The 15,369-nt window shown below is 39.5% G+C and overlaps 1 protein-coding gene across 2 annotated transcripts in view; it reads left to right on the top strand.

The window, feature by feature from the left end:
• Positions 1-15,369, top strand: part of ERMP1 (endoplasmic reticulum metallopeptidase 1) — a 52,786-nt gene that overhangs the window by 15,303 nt on the left and 22,114 nt on the right. For both annotated transcript variants that reach the window (XR_010945016.1, XM_067744320.1), the window contains exons 5-11: positions 2,485-2,631; positions 3,294-3,386; positions 5,810-6,022; positions 6,886-7,106; positions 10,087-10,261; positions 10,668-10,858; positions 14,633-14,785. Coding sequence is in view for 1 of the 2 variants with exons in the window: in XM_067744320.1 (XP_067600421.1) it covers positions 2,485-2,631; positions 3,294-3,386; positions 5,810-6,022; positions 6,886-7,106; positions 10,087-10,261; positions 10,668-10,858; positions 14,633-14,785 (1,193 nt within the window). In the remaining variant the exon portion in view is untranslated. The remainder of the gene's footprint in view (positions 1-2,484; positions 2,632-3,293; positions 3,387-5,809; positions 6,023-6,885; positions 7,107-10,086; positions 10,262-10,667; positions 10,859-14,632; positions 14,786-15,369) is intronic.

Here is a 15,369-nt window from a genome sequence, read left to right as displayed (position 1 = left end):
ATAATCTTCCCCACCATCATTTTTCTTTTTCCTTTTACATTTGTGTTCTTCTCAGTGCATCACATCAGAAGCATGTAATGTGTGTCTGATTACTGACGGTGTTAACCTTCTATCACTTGATTATATTTGCCAGGTTTTTGTACTTTGTAAAGTTACACCTTTGTAATAAATAGTTTGAAGCTGTGTAGATATCCTGTTTCTTGTGAAACTTTGATCCTAGTTTTAGCAGTCATTGATGATTCTTGCCCCAAAGCATTTTTACTATAATGTTAGCCAGATGCTGTTTTCTGGGTCTGTCATTCCGTCTGTAGTTAATAGTTGGAGTTCGCTAGAAGGAAGGCTTTCTCTTCTCTCTTGTGTGTATTTATTTCAGTGTTTCATGTATGTTTTATTTTATGAATTTTATATTCTGTTATAATCATTTTGATGCATGAATTGTTCCAGTTTAGGCCAGTGGCAGCCCCTTCAGCTGGTGCCTGTCTCTTTGACATGTCTCTGACATGTTTGTTTGAGCACCTTCTTACTTTCTGGCACAAGATGATCCCACTTATCAGTATTTTCCTGGGCTCAGATCTGGAATTGGGCATGTCTCTAGGGAGAACTGGTTCTTTTAGTGGATAATTGTATTCAGAAGCAAAGATCTTGGTGCTGAGTAGGTTTTTTTTAAAAATATTTATCCTATTTGGGGTTTGTAGGGCTTTTTGAATTCATAGCTTGGTATTTAAGTTTTGGGAAATTATTGGCCTTTACCTCTTTAAACATTGCTTCTACTCCATTCTTTCTCCTCTTCCTCTGAGATTCCAGTTACTCATGTTAGACCTTTTCACTGTATCCCATATGTATTATAAGCATTTCTATGTTTTCCACCCCTATTTCCTTCTGTGCTTTAATTCTATGGATCTATATTTTTTTCTTCGGTTGTGTTTAACTTTGTATTAAACTATATATGTATTAAAATTCTTAACATCAATTATTATGCTTTTTGGTTCTAGGGTTTCCATTTGACTATGTCTCTCACTCTCTCTTTGTTAATAGGTTGTAGTTGTCTATTGAAATTCTTGCTATCATCTGTGTTTTTGAATAATTAATAGTATTTATTTTAAAATCCATGCCTGGTAACTCCAGTCTCTGGGTCACTTGGGTGTCTGGTTCTGTAGTGTTTCTCCACCCCTTCCCTCCCCCACCGTTTATGGTTATTTTTTTCTGTAGGAAAGCAAATTGATTATCTGTTTATAAAGTTATAAAAATGTTAATATTCTTAGATTTCCTGAAATACAGTTACTTGATCTGTCTACAGCAGACAACTTTTTGGTAAATTTAGTTGTAATATACAACCCTTGAATCTCAGTGGATTACAATAGCAAAGGCTTATTTGTTGCTTGCATTACATTCTGGTTCCTGAGTAACTGCAGCTACATCCCATGGTTATTATGTTGCATGTGTCTTATTCATTCTGAGACCTAGGCTGAAGGAGAAGCCCTCATCAGGGATGTTTTAATCTCAGGGCCAAAGTTAATGGGAGAGATGGACCATGTGATGGTTCTTCAGAGTCTTGTCAGTTGAAGTTCATTTCTCTCCCATTCACAATCAATTGACTGAAGCAATTTATGTATGTGCTACTTTCCCAGGGAGGCATTATAAGTTATATGGGAGGGAGGAGTGAATAATTGGGAACAGTAATACAATTTATCTTGCTATCCTAAAGAAAAAACTCCCACATTTGAAGAAAGCTGTATGTACATGAAGATGTTAATGCAGAATTATTAACAATGATAAAAATTTATAGTAGTAAGGAACTTTATGATATATTCAGTGATTATGCAGTTCTTAAAATGATCATTGTAATATCTAGCAAGATAGGAAAATGCATTTAGTACACTGTTAAGTGAAAGAGCAATGTAGAGAGTATATATACCCTATCAGTACAGCTATGTACACACAGTCATACATTTGTAAGAAAATAGAAAAATGATGATAGTTATCTTAGTGGTTTTTCATTTTTAAACTTAAAGTTTTTATAGTACTGTTATTTTTTATTATTTTTTTTTTGGCGGTATGCGGGCCTCTTACTGTTGTGGCGTCTCCCATTGCGGAGCACAGGCTCCGGACACACGGGCTCAGCGGCCATGGCTCACGGCCCAGCTGCTCCATGGCATGTGGGATCTTCCCGGACCGGGGCCCGAATCCGTGTCCCCTGCATCGGCAGGCAGACTCTCAACCACTGCGCCACCAGGGAAGCCCTAGTGCTGTTATTTTATAATTGAAAGCAATTTTGTTTTCTTAAAGGTTATTTTTCATTCTAAAAAGTCATACACTTTTATCAAAGAAATGTTGGAAAATACAGAAAATAGGATTAAAAAAACCAAACTCTTGACCTATCTCCCCAAATCACCACAGTAACTATTTCAGGTGTGTTTAAAAAATTACTATATTAAAAATATTTACCAGATTAACCTTGTATTATGTTGTCATGTTTCATTTCAGGTCCTGAAAATCCTTGGTTGGTCCAAGCTTATGTTTCAGCAGCTAAACACCCTTTTGCTTCCGTGGTGGCTCAGGAGGTTTTCCAGAGTGGAATCATTCCTTCAGATACTGACTTTCGTATCTACAGGGATTTTGGGAACATTCCAGGTATTCTGTCAGTCGTTACGGGCTTTTTTGTGACAATGATTAATCAAAAACAAGTTTTACATTTTGGAAGTTTGTGAGTGAGCAGCATTTTCTGAGAGCAAATTCTCTATGTGAAAACTGCATATTTTGACTTACTGAAAGAGAGACCCTGATAGTTTCTTTTTCTTTTAAACTCCAGTCTAAGTTAAATGCTTCCCTTTTCTAGAACATGTCATCTTGGCCCACAGTGTGACAGAACAGGGGAGAACTGGTTAGCACTTCATTCCCCAAAGATGGTAATAGATCCTTCAGGGGTCTTTTTCATTGTTATCTTGCTGTGCCAACTGCCCTGGGGGCTTGTACAGCTTATTTGAAGTTAAAATTTGGGTCTGGCCTGGCAAGGATGTCGATGGCAAAGTTTTGATGACCTCCCCGTGCTCAATATTCCTACCCCTTGCTGTGTGAATTGTAATGCCCCAGTCATTATGTATTGAATTATGTACCATAACTATTGGTTCTGTGAGAATTTGGAAGAGAATTTACATCATGCATTCATGAATGTGACAAAGCAATCATGTCACTGCTTTGATGTTTTGTCTTTCAGGAATTTAATACATTAAACAAATGGGCCTAAAGTAAGGTTAATCTTTAAAATGACTTTTTTTTTTTTCTGTATGTCTTAGGAATAGACTTAGCTTTTATTGAGAATGGATACATTTATCACACCAAGTATGACACAGCGGACAGAATTCTAACAGATTCCATTCAGCGAGCAGGTTGGTATTCTAATTTAGACTTTTTTTTGCAGTACACGGGCCTCTCACTGTTGTGGCTTCTCCCGTTGCAGAGCACAGGCTCCGGACGCGCAGGCTCAGTGGCCATGGCTCACGGGCCTAGCCGCTCTGCGGCATGTGGGATCTTCCCGGACCGGGGCACGAACCCGCGTCCCCTGCATCAGCAGGCGGACTCTCAACCACTGTGCCACCAGGGAAGCCCCTAATTTAGACTTTTGATATTAAGATGGAATACAATGGATGACCTGTAAACCTATAAATATTCTGTGTCTTGTGCATTAGGGAGGCAGTGTATGGTGTAAATGAGGTAGGGCTTTGGAGTTAGATGAGGCTTTGAATTTTAGCCTTGAAATCTAGTTTAGCAGTTAAGAACATAAGACTATTCATTATGAGGAATTTGAAAGGGTGTTGACCCAGGGTTATGGTCGGATTGCTGAGTGATGAGCCTGTAGCCAAAATGGAAGCTATACGTTGCAGGTGGCACAAGCACATCTTTGGGCAACTTGCCGAGGTCTGGAAAAGTTACATTGATCCAAGGTTGAGTGGTGAGGGCCAGTGAGTGGGTTATAGGACAGGTGTCAGGACAAGGGGCAAGGGAGTTAAAGTGTTTTCCAGAGAGATCCATAGTAGTCAGGGGAGGTGAGTCTGTTGCTGAGCCTTAAAAAGAGTTGGTGGGATTTGGCACAGTGGAAAAGAGAGGATGTCCCAAGTAAGAGCACAGCACGAGTAGGGTGTGTTTTTGTATGAGGGGCTGTTGGTGAGTAGATTGTCAGAGAATGGAGGTTGCATTTTCAGAAATAGAGGGAAATGAGGTATAAGTGTATAGGGTAGAGAAAATTGTAGAAAGCTTTAAAAATCAGCAAGACGACGCTGTAGGAATAAGGACTCATTAAAGGCCTGAGTACACGAATGAATGATGGTTTAAAATGCTGTCAGTCTGGTGATGCAGTGTGGAGTGGATGGTGGAGACGGGGAGAGAGCCAAGAGTCAGGGCTGTTCCAACAGTAATTTTCTTGTGGAATAGTAAGGGACATAGACTGGGGTGTTGACCAAAGATAGAAATGAAAGCAAGGGGATAGAAAATTAGGTATATTTTGAATGTAAATTCAACAGAACTTGACAGATTAGATAAAAGGGGCAGCAAGGGGCAGCATCAGGCCTAGCTGGCTGTGGGAAAGATGATGCCATTGACCATTATGGGAACACGGGAAGGAGGCCCCCATCCAGAGCAGTCATGAAGAGGGGAAGGGGACTGAAGTCTGTCAGATGTTAAGACGGAGGGTGTCTGAACTGACCAGATGAAAATATAGATACACTGTTAGAGCTCATGACAGAACTGGATTTCTGGGTTTGGAAATTAAAGGCATAGAGAAAACCACAGAAGTATGGAGAATGGAAATGGTTTTTGGAAGAGGGAAGCAAAGGTAGAGGACTAAACTTGAGCTTTGAGGAAGACACATTCTAAGGTGTGACAGAGGAGCCAATGAAAGAAATCCCGCAGTAAGACAGAGGTGGTGTCTTCAGTGGAAAGAGAAAGTCAATGGGATGAGCAGCAGGAAGGAATGCCAATCATTCATGTCCTCTTGTAATTCTTCATTATTAAGTTCAAACTCGTTTAGTCATTGATTGATATAACAGATATTTGTGACGGCATCTGATGTGCCAGATTCTGCCTGATAATGGCTCTCCCAGCTCTCCAGTTTCATTGTTGAATACTCTCTCTACTCATTCTGGACTTTTTTTCCACCCTGTATTTGGAACTTGCCCTCCTCAGAGCCTTCATCTACACAGATGAACAGTCTCAGCCTGGACAGTCTCTCCCCCGATGTAGCTCCTGTCCATCCTTTAGCTGTAAATTTCACTTCCTCGAGTGCTTCCCTGACTTCTCAAACTCCACTCCATTAGTCTCCCGTGATATGTTTTTAGGGGACTCTCTCCTTATTTCTTTTTTTAATTGGGATATCATTGAAATTCCTTATTCTTAACACACGTGTAATAACTTGTTTGGTGTTTGTGAGCTTCATGAGTTTCTTGGTTCCCCACTGAATTTTTGGTATCTAGAGCGGTGTCTGCTACATTAAGTATATATTAAATGAAGAAGGACTAAGAAACAGCCACTGGATTTGTCAACAGCGAGGGTAGAACTGATCAGGGAGTAGCTGTAATAAATAGAAGAGAAAGGATGAAGACCAGGTCACTGAGCTTTGAAGTGGAGAGGAAACAAGAGTAGGGGGCATGGACCTTATCTGAGATATTTAGTAAGAAAAGTGGGGGAGAGCAGTAGGATGGTAGAAAGCTATTTCTGTTCACAGTCTTTCTAGGTATTTTTTTTACTCTAACAGTGGATGGTTTATTCAACTTTGTTACCTTTCTTTTCTTTCTTTCTTTTTTTTTTTTACTGATAGGTGACAATATTTTAGCAGTTCTTAAATATCTAGCTACATCTGATATGTTGGCTTCTTCTTCTAAGTATCAACATGGAAACATGGTCTTCTTTGATGTGCTTGGCCTGTTTGTCATTGCCTACCCCTCTCGTGTTGGCTTGATAATTAACTACATGGTGGTAATGGCTGTTGTTTTATACCTGGGAAAGAAATTATTGCAGCCCCAACATAAGAGTAAGTATTTTCCTTTAAAACTACTGTACTGGCACGGGTATGGAATTTGCCTGAAGTTTTTTAGTCACTTTGCTTATATCTTTCCAAGAAGTTAAAAATCTTAAGAAAAATAATATTTGATTTATACTGTTGTAAGAAATTTGTAAATGAGTATCAGGTTGATATGCTCATTATACTTTTAGTCATGGTGAAGCAGGCAATTTTTACGTACTTATGCACTTCATAGAAGTACCACAAAAGCTTGTGGAAAATGGTTTGTAAAGATTGACTTTTAGTGAAGAGTCCCATTAAAAAGTCTTGTCCACACTACAGACCAATAGCACACTGTTCTGGAATATAAATGAGCGTCTTCTGGTTAAATTGGTCTCCTTCTACTATGTTTTGTACTCTAAGTTGGTGTGTGCTGTTATCCGATAAAATATTTAGCAGCAATTTAAATACTCATTTATCACTGGTTATTTTCTCATGCTACTTCTATTCCTGTGTTAGCTTCTTTTAGTAAGATTTTACATGGAACTTTGCCTTCCATTTCTGCTGTTATTTCAATACACAAAGCATCCCAAAGGTGATGAAGATTAAGACGACCCACTTTTCTAGCCAGGAATATATCTGAACTGCTCCTGAAGACTTATCTCTTTGAGTCGTTTGTACGCACGGACTCTGAGTAGATGTCAATACTTGAATCTTATTCACTGATACTTTTCCTGTGTAGTGTTTAACAAACCTTACCCCTAGGAAATTTCAGTATTTTCAATTACAATGGTGAATTTTATTTTAATGTTTGCTCCTTTAATTCTACTAACTGGTTATGAAATTGATTTGATAAAGACGGTGATCTCTACTTTTTGTTTTCTCTCAATTAGCTGCTACCTACACAAAGGACTTCTTCTGTGGACTTGGCATCACTCTGATAAGCTGGTTTACTAGCTTGGTTACAGTTCTCATTATAGCAGTGTTCGTCTCTCTTATTGGACAGTCTCTCGCATGGTATAACCACTTCTACGTCTCCGTTTGTCTGTATGGAACTGCAGCTGTTGCCAAAATAATATTCATACATACCCTCGCAAAAAGATTTCATTATGTGGTAAGTGTTGGGCATATTTATTGATTTCTTTTTGCTGCCTTCTAGGATTGAAGACAAACTCAGGTGGGTGTTCCTTGTGATTGGCCTTTTGAGCTATCACAGATTGTTTGGCATGGCTATAGATAATTGACTCCCAGATCTGTGTTGACTTTCTGGAAGGCTTCTCAATCTGCAGGTAGCAGACTTCAAATGAGGTTATAAAGCTGCAAACAGTTTGCGGTGTTGGTGACAGCAAGGTGTGTTAGCATAGCCTTTTGCCTCTCCTCAGTCTGCGGTTTTTGTAACCATGCTCTTTAATCTACCAGCCTTCCTTGGGATCACCCAATTATTTATATTTGAATAGCTCTGTTTTCCACTGGACTGTAAGCTCCTTGAGGGCATGGATTGTTTTGTTCATTGTCCCCTGTGCTTAGGCCGTGTCTGAAACAGCACTAACACACAGTAAGTGTTTGCTGTGTGAATGAACGTTGCGCTTAAAACTGCGCTTAAAGTTTTCAGTTTCCTTCACTTTTTTTTTTTAACTTTTATGTTGTTGATGCAGATTCTGTCAGCATGCCTCTGTAGTCTGGGGGTTATACTGACATATTGCTAAGGAGAATAAGGGGAGGTACATAGGGTTCCAAAATGATTTATGCTGACTTAGAGAATATAGCCATATTGTTGTGGTTTCAACTGTATACCATTGTATTTTGTTTGGTAAAAACAAAATTAGGTATTAGGGTTATGAGATAATAGGACTAAAAATAAATTACAGTGAGAGAGCAAGCAGTGGTTTCTGATTTTCTAAGAGAGTTAAAGGGAAAATCTTTCTTAGTTCCGTCATTTTCAAGACGGCCAGTGTACACCTGTTTTTTCGGTTTGTACTGCTGGGGATTAGAATGGAGACATGGAAGACTATAATACAGCATCCTTTCACAAGGATGTCTTTGGTACCTGAACCTTGGTCTCAGTTTCAGTTCATGTTGGGATATGATCTGAGGAGCCCTTCTGTGTTTCGGGCCCTACTGAAGAAAGGTTCTTTGAGGTTAGCCATCTGTTTATGGTTGAGCCAATGCTTGTATCTTAGTGGCTTCTGTCTCCAAAAGAATGATACCATGGGGCTCAATTTCACATGCTTATTCTTAGTGCAATGGTATGTAATTAGTCAGAGTGTGGCTGACTGTCATTGATACGGCATTGGGGTGCAGTAGAGGGTAAGACAGAAATGCTTAGTAAAGTTCTACTTTGACTGATTTCAGTTGTCTGATTACAAAACTTCGGGCTGAAGGCACAATGTAAAGAATAGTGTGTTTTATTTTCATTTCACAAATGGTCTTTGAGTATCTAGTGGGCTTCCATGCTAAGGTCTGGTACAGAGATTCAGGACATAGTCTTTTTCTTTAAGGAGCTCACAGTTTCATTTGGGGATGAAATGATGGAGAAACCACAGGGGTTTCAGTACATTGGGACGAAGTGAAGTAGAGTGATATATTAACAGTGCTGTAGGAATATAGGGCCAGGAGAGATGAATTCTGTTTGTGGAAGTCAGGAAGGCTTCATGAAGGAGGTGGTGACATTTGAACTGGGTTTCTGAAGCCTGAGTAGAAGTGTGCCAGATAGAGAACAGGTTGATGGGCAAAGGTGGGAATGTACAAGATGCATTTGGCTCACAGTCAGTAAAAAGTTCAGTGTGGTGAAGATGAGTTTGATAAGATAATAACTGAGAAAGCAGGCCAGGGTGAAGTTGGAGCATGACCCTAAAAACCAGTGGGGCCACAATTTAAAATTTCTAAGCAGGATATTGAGTGTGAGAATTTGTATTTAGTAGGAACACACTGGTAACAGTGTACAGAATGGATTGGAAGGGGTAGAGGGATAATAGAGACGGGGAGAGGGGAACTAGATTTGAGGGATGTTTGGACTTGGGTACAATGTGGGAACAATGTAAAACATTTTCAGTTATTACAGTCTTCATTGTTGAGATCTTTGTTTTTAAATATCTGAGTGGAATTTGGCTTCAAATTGAATCCTAAGGATTATTTTATTCTTTTTAAAGACCATGACTCTTGATTAACAGTGTTGAACATCTAATTATTTAACGATGATAGCCTGTCTTTCATTGTCCAAAGGAGGTTTGTCAAGTGAACTTTAACTTGTTTTGAAAACATGTGACAAACTCTTTTGAGCTCTTGAATTAGGGACCCTTATAACAAACATGCCCTGGACTATACAGAAATGAGAAGGCAGAGGAGAGAGAAAAGCTTAAATATATCTATTTCCGTTTTGGTATTTCTGCACTAAAATTATAACTTTCATGTTTACATTAATAGAATCGCTGGTGCAGACGTTAAAATGTATTAAGTTCATATGGCAACTTTCTTCTGAAGAACTCAAGGTGCTGCACAGGAATCCTCAGACTTCAGAGCTCAAAAAATGTAGATCAAATTTTATAACGTGAAACCACCAGGAATCCAGGATGGGGGCAAAGTTGTGCTACAAGACCAGTTGGAGATAGAAAAGACTCAGGAATCGAGCAAAAACCCCCCATGGCTGTGTGCTCTAAAGGTCCTGCAGTTCTCAAGCTGTGCTGTTGGTGGCGCTGCAGCCGCCTTCACATAGGTCATTTCTCCAGTTTGCTTGACATTCCTTGTAAGTTGCATGAATAAAAGAGCTTACAGAGGTGAATGTTTTTAGGAGAGTCCTTTCTTCTATTTTAGAACATTTCCAAAGGTCTTTCAGCCCGGTGGAGGGAGAGCACAGATTATATACGAGTAATGATGTTTTTACCCCCATCTTGTTAAATTCCCCTTTCCTGTGCAGTAATTTGAATTTATTACTTTATGATAGGAGGTAGCTTTGTCAGTGTTTACTTTAAAGTTTAAAGGATAGACCCTGCTCCAAACAAAATATAGCTTTTTGGAGCAGTGGAAGTTACACTACAATAGAAGATCTTTATGAATGGCCCATGAATGAGACGACCTGTATATTTTCTTTCTTTCAGAATGCCAGTGACCAGTATCTGGGAGAAGTATTTTTTGATGTCTCTCTGTTTGTGCACTGTGGGTTCCTTACAGCTCTCACTTACCAAGGGCTCTGCTCGGCATTTATTAGCGCTGTCTGGGTGGCATTCCCGTTGCTCACAAAGCTTTGCGTGCACAAGGACTTTAAGCGGCATGGTAGGGTATTTTTGGTTGTGATACAAATGGGAAATACCTTAAAATACATAAGATAAGGCTTCCAGGAACTATTTCCATATTTGATCCTTTTGGGTAGGCTTTCTAAATTGTTGCTGTTTGTTTTTTTTTTTAACTTTCAGATCACACAGATTTTTATCTTACACCTTATACCTACCCCATCATTCTCACGTAAATGAGCACATGCTAATATATTACATACTTTGTTTTCTTATTTGTATTCTACCCTAAGTCAAAGTATTTTATCTCACTAAGATAACATGTACCAAAAGGGCAAGAGTCAGAGCTAACCTAATTTCTGTTAGGTGCGAAGGTATACCAGGACTATGAAAAGCTGTTATCTCACTGGAGAATTTCAGAGATGTGTTTTCTTTCTCTTTTTCTGTAGGTGCCGGAGGAAGATTTATTGCCTTTTACCTTTTGGGGATGTTTATTCCTTATCTTTATGCATTGTACCTCATCTGGGCCGTATTTGAGATGTTTACCCCTATCCTTGGGAGGAGTGGTTCGGAAATTCCACCTGATGTCGTGCTGGCTTCTATTTTGGCTGGTTGTACAATGATTCTCTCATCCTATTTTGTAAGGAAAAAAAATTTTTTTTAAATTTCCTTCTTCATTTTATATATAAATACATGATGAGTTTTGCCATGCTAGATCCTGTGAAATAGTGTTGATTCTACTATTAAGCAAAAGAAATGGTGAATGACTCTGCATATTGTGGGTTCGGTATGGGCATAAAATGTAGAAGGGGGGGTGGTTGTTATTTTTGCTTCCTCATCCTCCCAAATCCTCTGATTATACTTCTTTTCAAATAGCTTTCAAACTACCTGAATTTGAATGTGTGGAACGAATACCAAGTGAGAAATGGTAGAGATTGCTTGGTGGTGAATTTTTAGCGTGTGTTTTGAACTTACTAATTAGAGGCAAATGTTAATAAATACATGGTAGTTTCATTGGTGCTGTTAGAGCTAGTGAAGGAAGACTAATTCTGATGAGGAGTTTTCCCTTGTCGTTCACCTGCCTTGGTGCTGGCGCAGCCAAGGTCACTGATGAGTCTGTGTCCTTGAGTGACATACACTTACAACACCCAAACACGCCTTCCTTTACCAAGTAATGAATACATGTTACAGGCCTTGTCATTTTACTGTATCAGTGTTCTGCCCTCACTGGGCGAGTCCTACCTGTGCCATCCCTGCTTCTCCTCCCTGGGACTCTCCGGAGGGAAGAAAAGACATGATGTAGAGTTGACAACCAGACTGCCCTCTGTTAGAGCAAGCTCCAGGCAGAGTGCTGCCCTTGGCGTGGTGTCGGCACTCTCCAGGACTCAGGCCTGGCTGCTCTGTTTTGTGGCTCTTTTCATTGCAGTCCCTAAGAGTAAGAAGTATTTATTGAATACCTGTAGGTACACTCTGAGATTTGAGGCTAGGGTACCAAATAGAAAAAGTAGCTATGACTATTATAGCTCTTTCCTTCATGGAGAGAATAGTGAGCTTTTTCACACTGATATAGTAAAGGGCATCTCATGTGGGGACTAGGGTCTAGGGACAGCAGATACAAGTACCACGTGCGTCGTCAGTGCTGTCCATGCAAGTCCCTTAAATGGCAAATAAACAGCTGCATGTGTGACTGCGTATACAGCCCTGTAGAGTAATTCTTATGCACGCTATTGTTTGAGATCAGCTGTACTAGTTCTGAAAGAAATCTGAGCATTGCAGCCATCTTACTTTTAATATTATGATTTAGTCCTTACTGGTATTTGCAGGGATAGATGGAAAATTCTAAAATGTTCTTTGTTGCCTTCAGGGTTTACTTCTTTTGGTTTTAATATTAAGGCTTTAAATCCTCTGTATATCTTAATAGATGGTTTGCTGTTGTGAGGACTAAAGGAGATGTAGTTTCATCACATGTAGATTAGGTTGTAATCTAGAGTCAGCTGAGTTATGAACTGGACACCCCCCCCCGCCCCTGCAGTATATTTAAATCACAGTCAATGAATGAAAGCTACTGATGCTCATAAAAGATGATCAGAATGTGGGGCATTTCAGTTCTGTTCCATAGGGAAGGGGACAAAATGAACCCTGAAAACTTCACTGTGGAAATTGAAAATGACCCCAAAAGCATGGAAATCTTGGAAACCATAAGCAAGCAGATTAAAGTTTATTACCTTCTAAATTACTTTTGGAGAGTGGCTCTTGGAATACTTTAATGTTCATTATAATGTGAAATAACTCTGCTGCCCTTTGATGCTGTGGGTTATCATTCTCTTCGCTATTTTCTTACTTATGTGTAGCTGTGTTACAGATAGTGGCTTTTTACTAGAGTGAGACTTTTCTCCTTGGGTAATGGAGAATTGAACCACAATGCACACTTCAGAGAGCCTGTCTTTTAGTCCTTGGGGATTTATTAAATATATTTGCTAGGAAGCAATTAAATTGCTGTCAAATGATCGGTTAACAGGTTTCCTGGGGTTCCCCTGTGCTGGGGCCATCATGGTTGTACTGATTAAATGAGACTGCTGGTAGGAGCGGGATCAGGAGGAGATTCTCAGAGAGAAACAGAGAAAGAGCCAGCGCACACGGGACACTTCATAGTCCCTTTTCATGCTTCTCTTCATTTTATTTCACACCCATTTCGGAACCTAGAGTGGTATCAGATGTAACATTTAAGACAAAAGACAGTAAAATGTGATACAGTGGGATCCAAACACACTGTCACTAGGCCGTTCTCTTCTTCCTTCTCTCCCACTCTCTGATCACCTTCTCATTTATCACCATTACCAAAGCTCTTCCAGAAGGTGGGTGGAAGAGGCAGAAGATGAGCCTCATGACCTGGAGAAGAGAAAAATATGGATGTGGAAACTGTAGCTTAACCTGAAGTTGTAGGACAACTTTGGGTAGCAACAGGGTTGAGAATGGCAGGAACCACAGCATTATGACAGGGAGGTTTTATTTGGACCCAAACGACTCTGTATACCTAAACTTAACCAGTCTCCCAGAGGAGGCGAAACTTATTACTTGGCAGGATATTTGACCCTGTTTAAGGAGCCACATTTTAAATATTGTGACTGTCAGGAGAAAGAGGGACGGACAGGGTAACAAATTGTGTTTTGCTGACTCACTGCCATAAATCCTTGGGTACTCTCTTATTTCTGTCCTTCAGTGTAAAAACATTAAGATCTTCGACTTAAGACCAGTACTGTTTTGCTGGAGATTACCCTGGCGGGCATATCGTTACACTGTAGATATAAAATCTCTTAGTTTCATATAGTAGAGTATATGGTAGGTTATGAATATCTGCTTAATTTTTCATTTCCATCTCAGTAAAAATATTTTCACATTTATGTTCTTCACTTTTCTACTTATTGACCCTGGAGGGTGAGCAATAAGGGGGAGAAGGCAAAAGGGGGAGCAGGGACTAGGTCATTGTTTCTCAAAGTGGCTCCTTCAGAACCCCTAAGGGATCTGTGGACATATTCTATAATCATGTGTCCCCTGCAATTTTTAATTCAGTGACTTTATTACAATTAAAAAATATAAACATATTTAGGACTTCCTGGATGCCCATCTTGAGACAGAGCCACTTGCTTTTCCTGCCCAAGTTCAGATTTGTTATTTTGATTGTGTTGGCCTTGGTTAACTCTGCAGTGACAAGGGCAGAATTACCTTTTTTCCCCTGGTTTCAATTTTCATAGTTTTTTTGGTTTTTTTCCAAGTGAACTATAAGTTGATTTACAATATTGTGTGAGTCTCAGGTGCAGAATTACTTTTATTGCAGTTTTTCCTTATGTGCAGGTCCACAGGCAGAGTCTTGTAGGTGTATCTAAAAGATGAATCCAGCACATAGGCACATTATGAAAGCATTATTAGAACTTGAGTTTTGTTGAAATAGGCCTGCTTACTTGCTTAAAAGCTTACCTCTGGTTCTTTAATAAAAGCCTGATGTCATGATGTTTGGTACGGTTAAATAGTGTCTGCTGTGCAGTTAACTTACAGGGTTTGATAGAATTGGAAATAAAATAAGTTCACGGTTTGACTGATGGTGGATGTACATCCTCTAGTAGTCTCTTGGCTGAGCAGAGACACTGTCTCAGTTGCCTTTTTCCCTCTTACTGTCTGGCTGCCTGTCAGAGAGGCACCATCATGCAGATGGGGGCATCTCTCATTTATTTAGGCTCTGGCTTGTGATGGAAATCCCTTACAATTAGTGCTTTGTGTACTGGGAGTTGGGAGTATGGTAGCACATGCTGATACATGTCCTTTATTATCTGTCTGACAACACCTGTTACAATGTCAAGTCAGTAAAGCCACCTTTCTGCCAATGGTAATTTTTCTATTTTTGTGTTTTGTGTTTTAGATTAACTTCATCTACCTTGCCAAAAGCACAAAAAGAACTATGCTAACTTTAACTTTGGTATGTGCAATTGCATTCCTCCTTGTTTGCAGTGGAACTTTTTTCCCATACAGCTCCAACCCTGCCAGTCCAAAGCCAAAGAGAGTGTTTCTTCAGGTAAGAGCGATCTTGCGTGAGCTATTTGAGATACTGGAGAGGAAAGGCTTATGGTGTTTTGAGCTTACTAGTCAACAGTGAAGCTCGAAACACATAAGTGACTTTTCTACTGTTGACCTGTTAGTTGGTACCTCGACTATTTTGTGTAAGGCAGTGAGGAAAAGACCATCAAGAGGCATTCTTATCAGCTAGAAACACTTCTCCTAAGAGCCTGAATCAGAAATGTCTGCTTGTTGTTCTTATTACTGTTCAAATTACAAAAATGTACCTACTTGGAAAAACGAGAGCAAATATGTATCATGGAATAATGAGCTGTCAGAAGTACAGATTGTAAAACTGTTTGTGGGCTGAGTAAAAATATGACCTCCTGTCAACTGGCAAAATGAAACAGATTCTTTAAAATGCGGTAAGACTGATCTTAGGTAATGTTCAAGGTAATGTGATAGTGAAAATATAATAACTTAGATATTAATAAAATGAGATTTAGAACTTTCTTAGATTTCAGGTTTTTCTGCAAACTTTTTAGAGCTGGTGTAAAACAGGAAAAAGAATTTAAGTCCCCTTATTTCCAGTCTTCCTGTCTG

This window comes from Pseudorca crassidens, chromosome 7 (genome assembly GCF_039906515.1).
Source record: "Pseudorca crassidens isolate mPseCra1 chromosome 7, mPseCra1.hap1, whole genome shotgun sequence".
Lineage (NCBI taxonomy): Eukaryota > Metazoa > Chordata > Mammalia > Artiodactyla > Delphinidae > Pseudorca > Pseudorca crassidens.
Note: the sequence above shows the minus strand (reverse complement) of the source record. Positions and strands in the feature narration are given on the sequence as shown.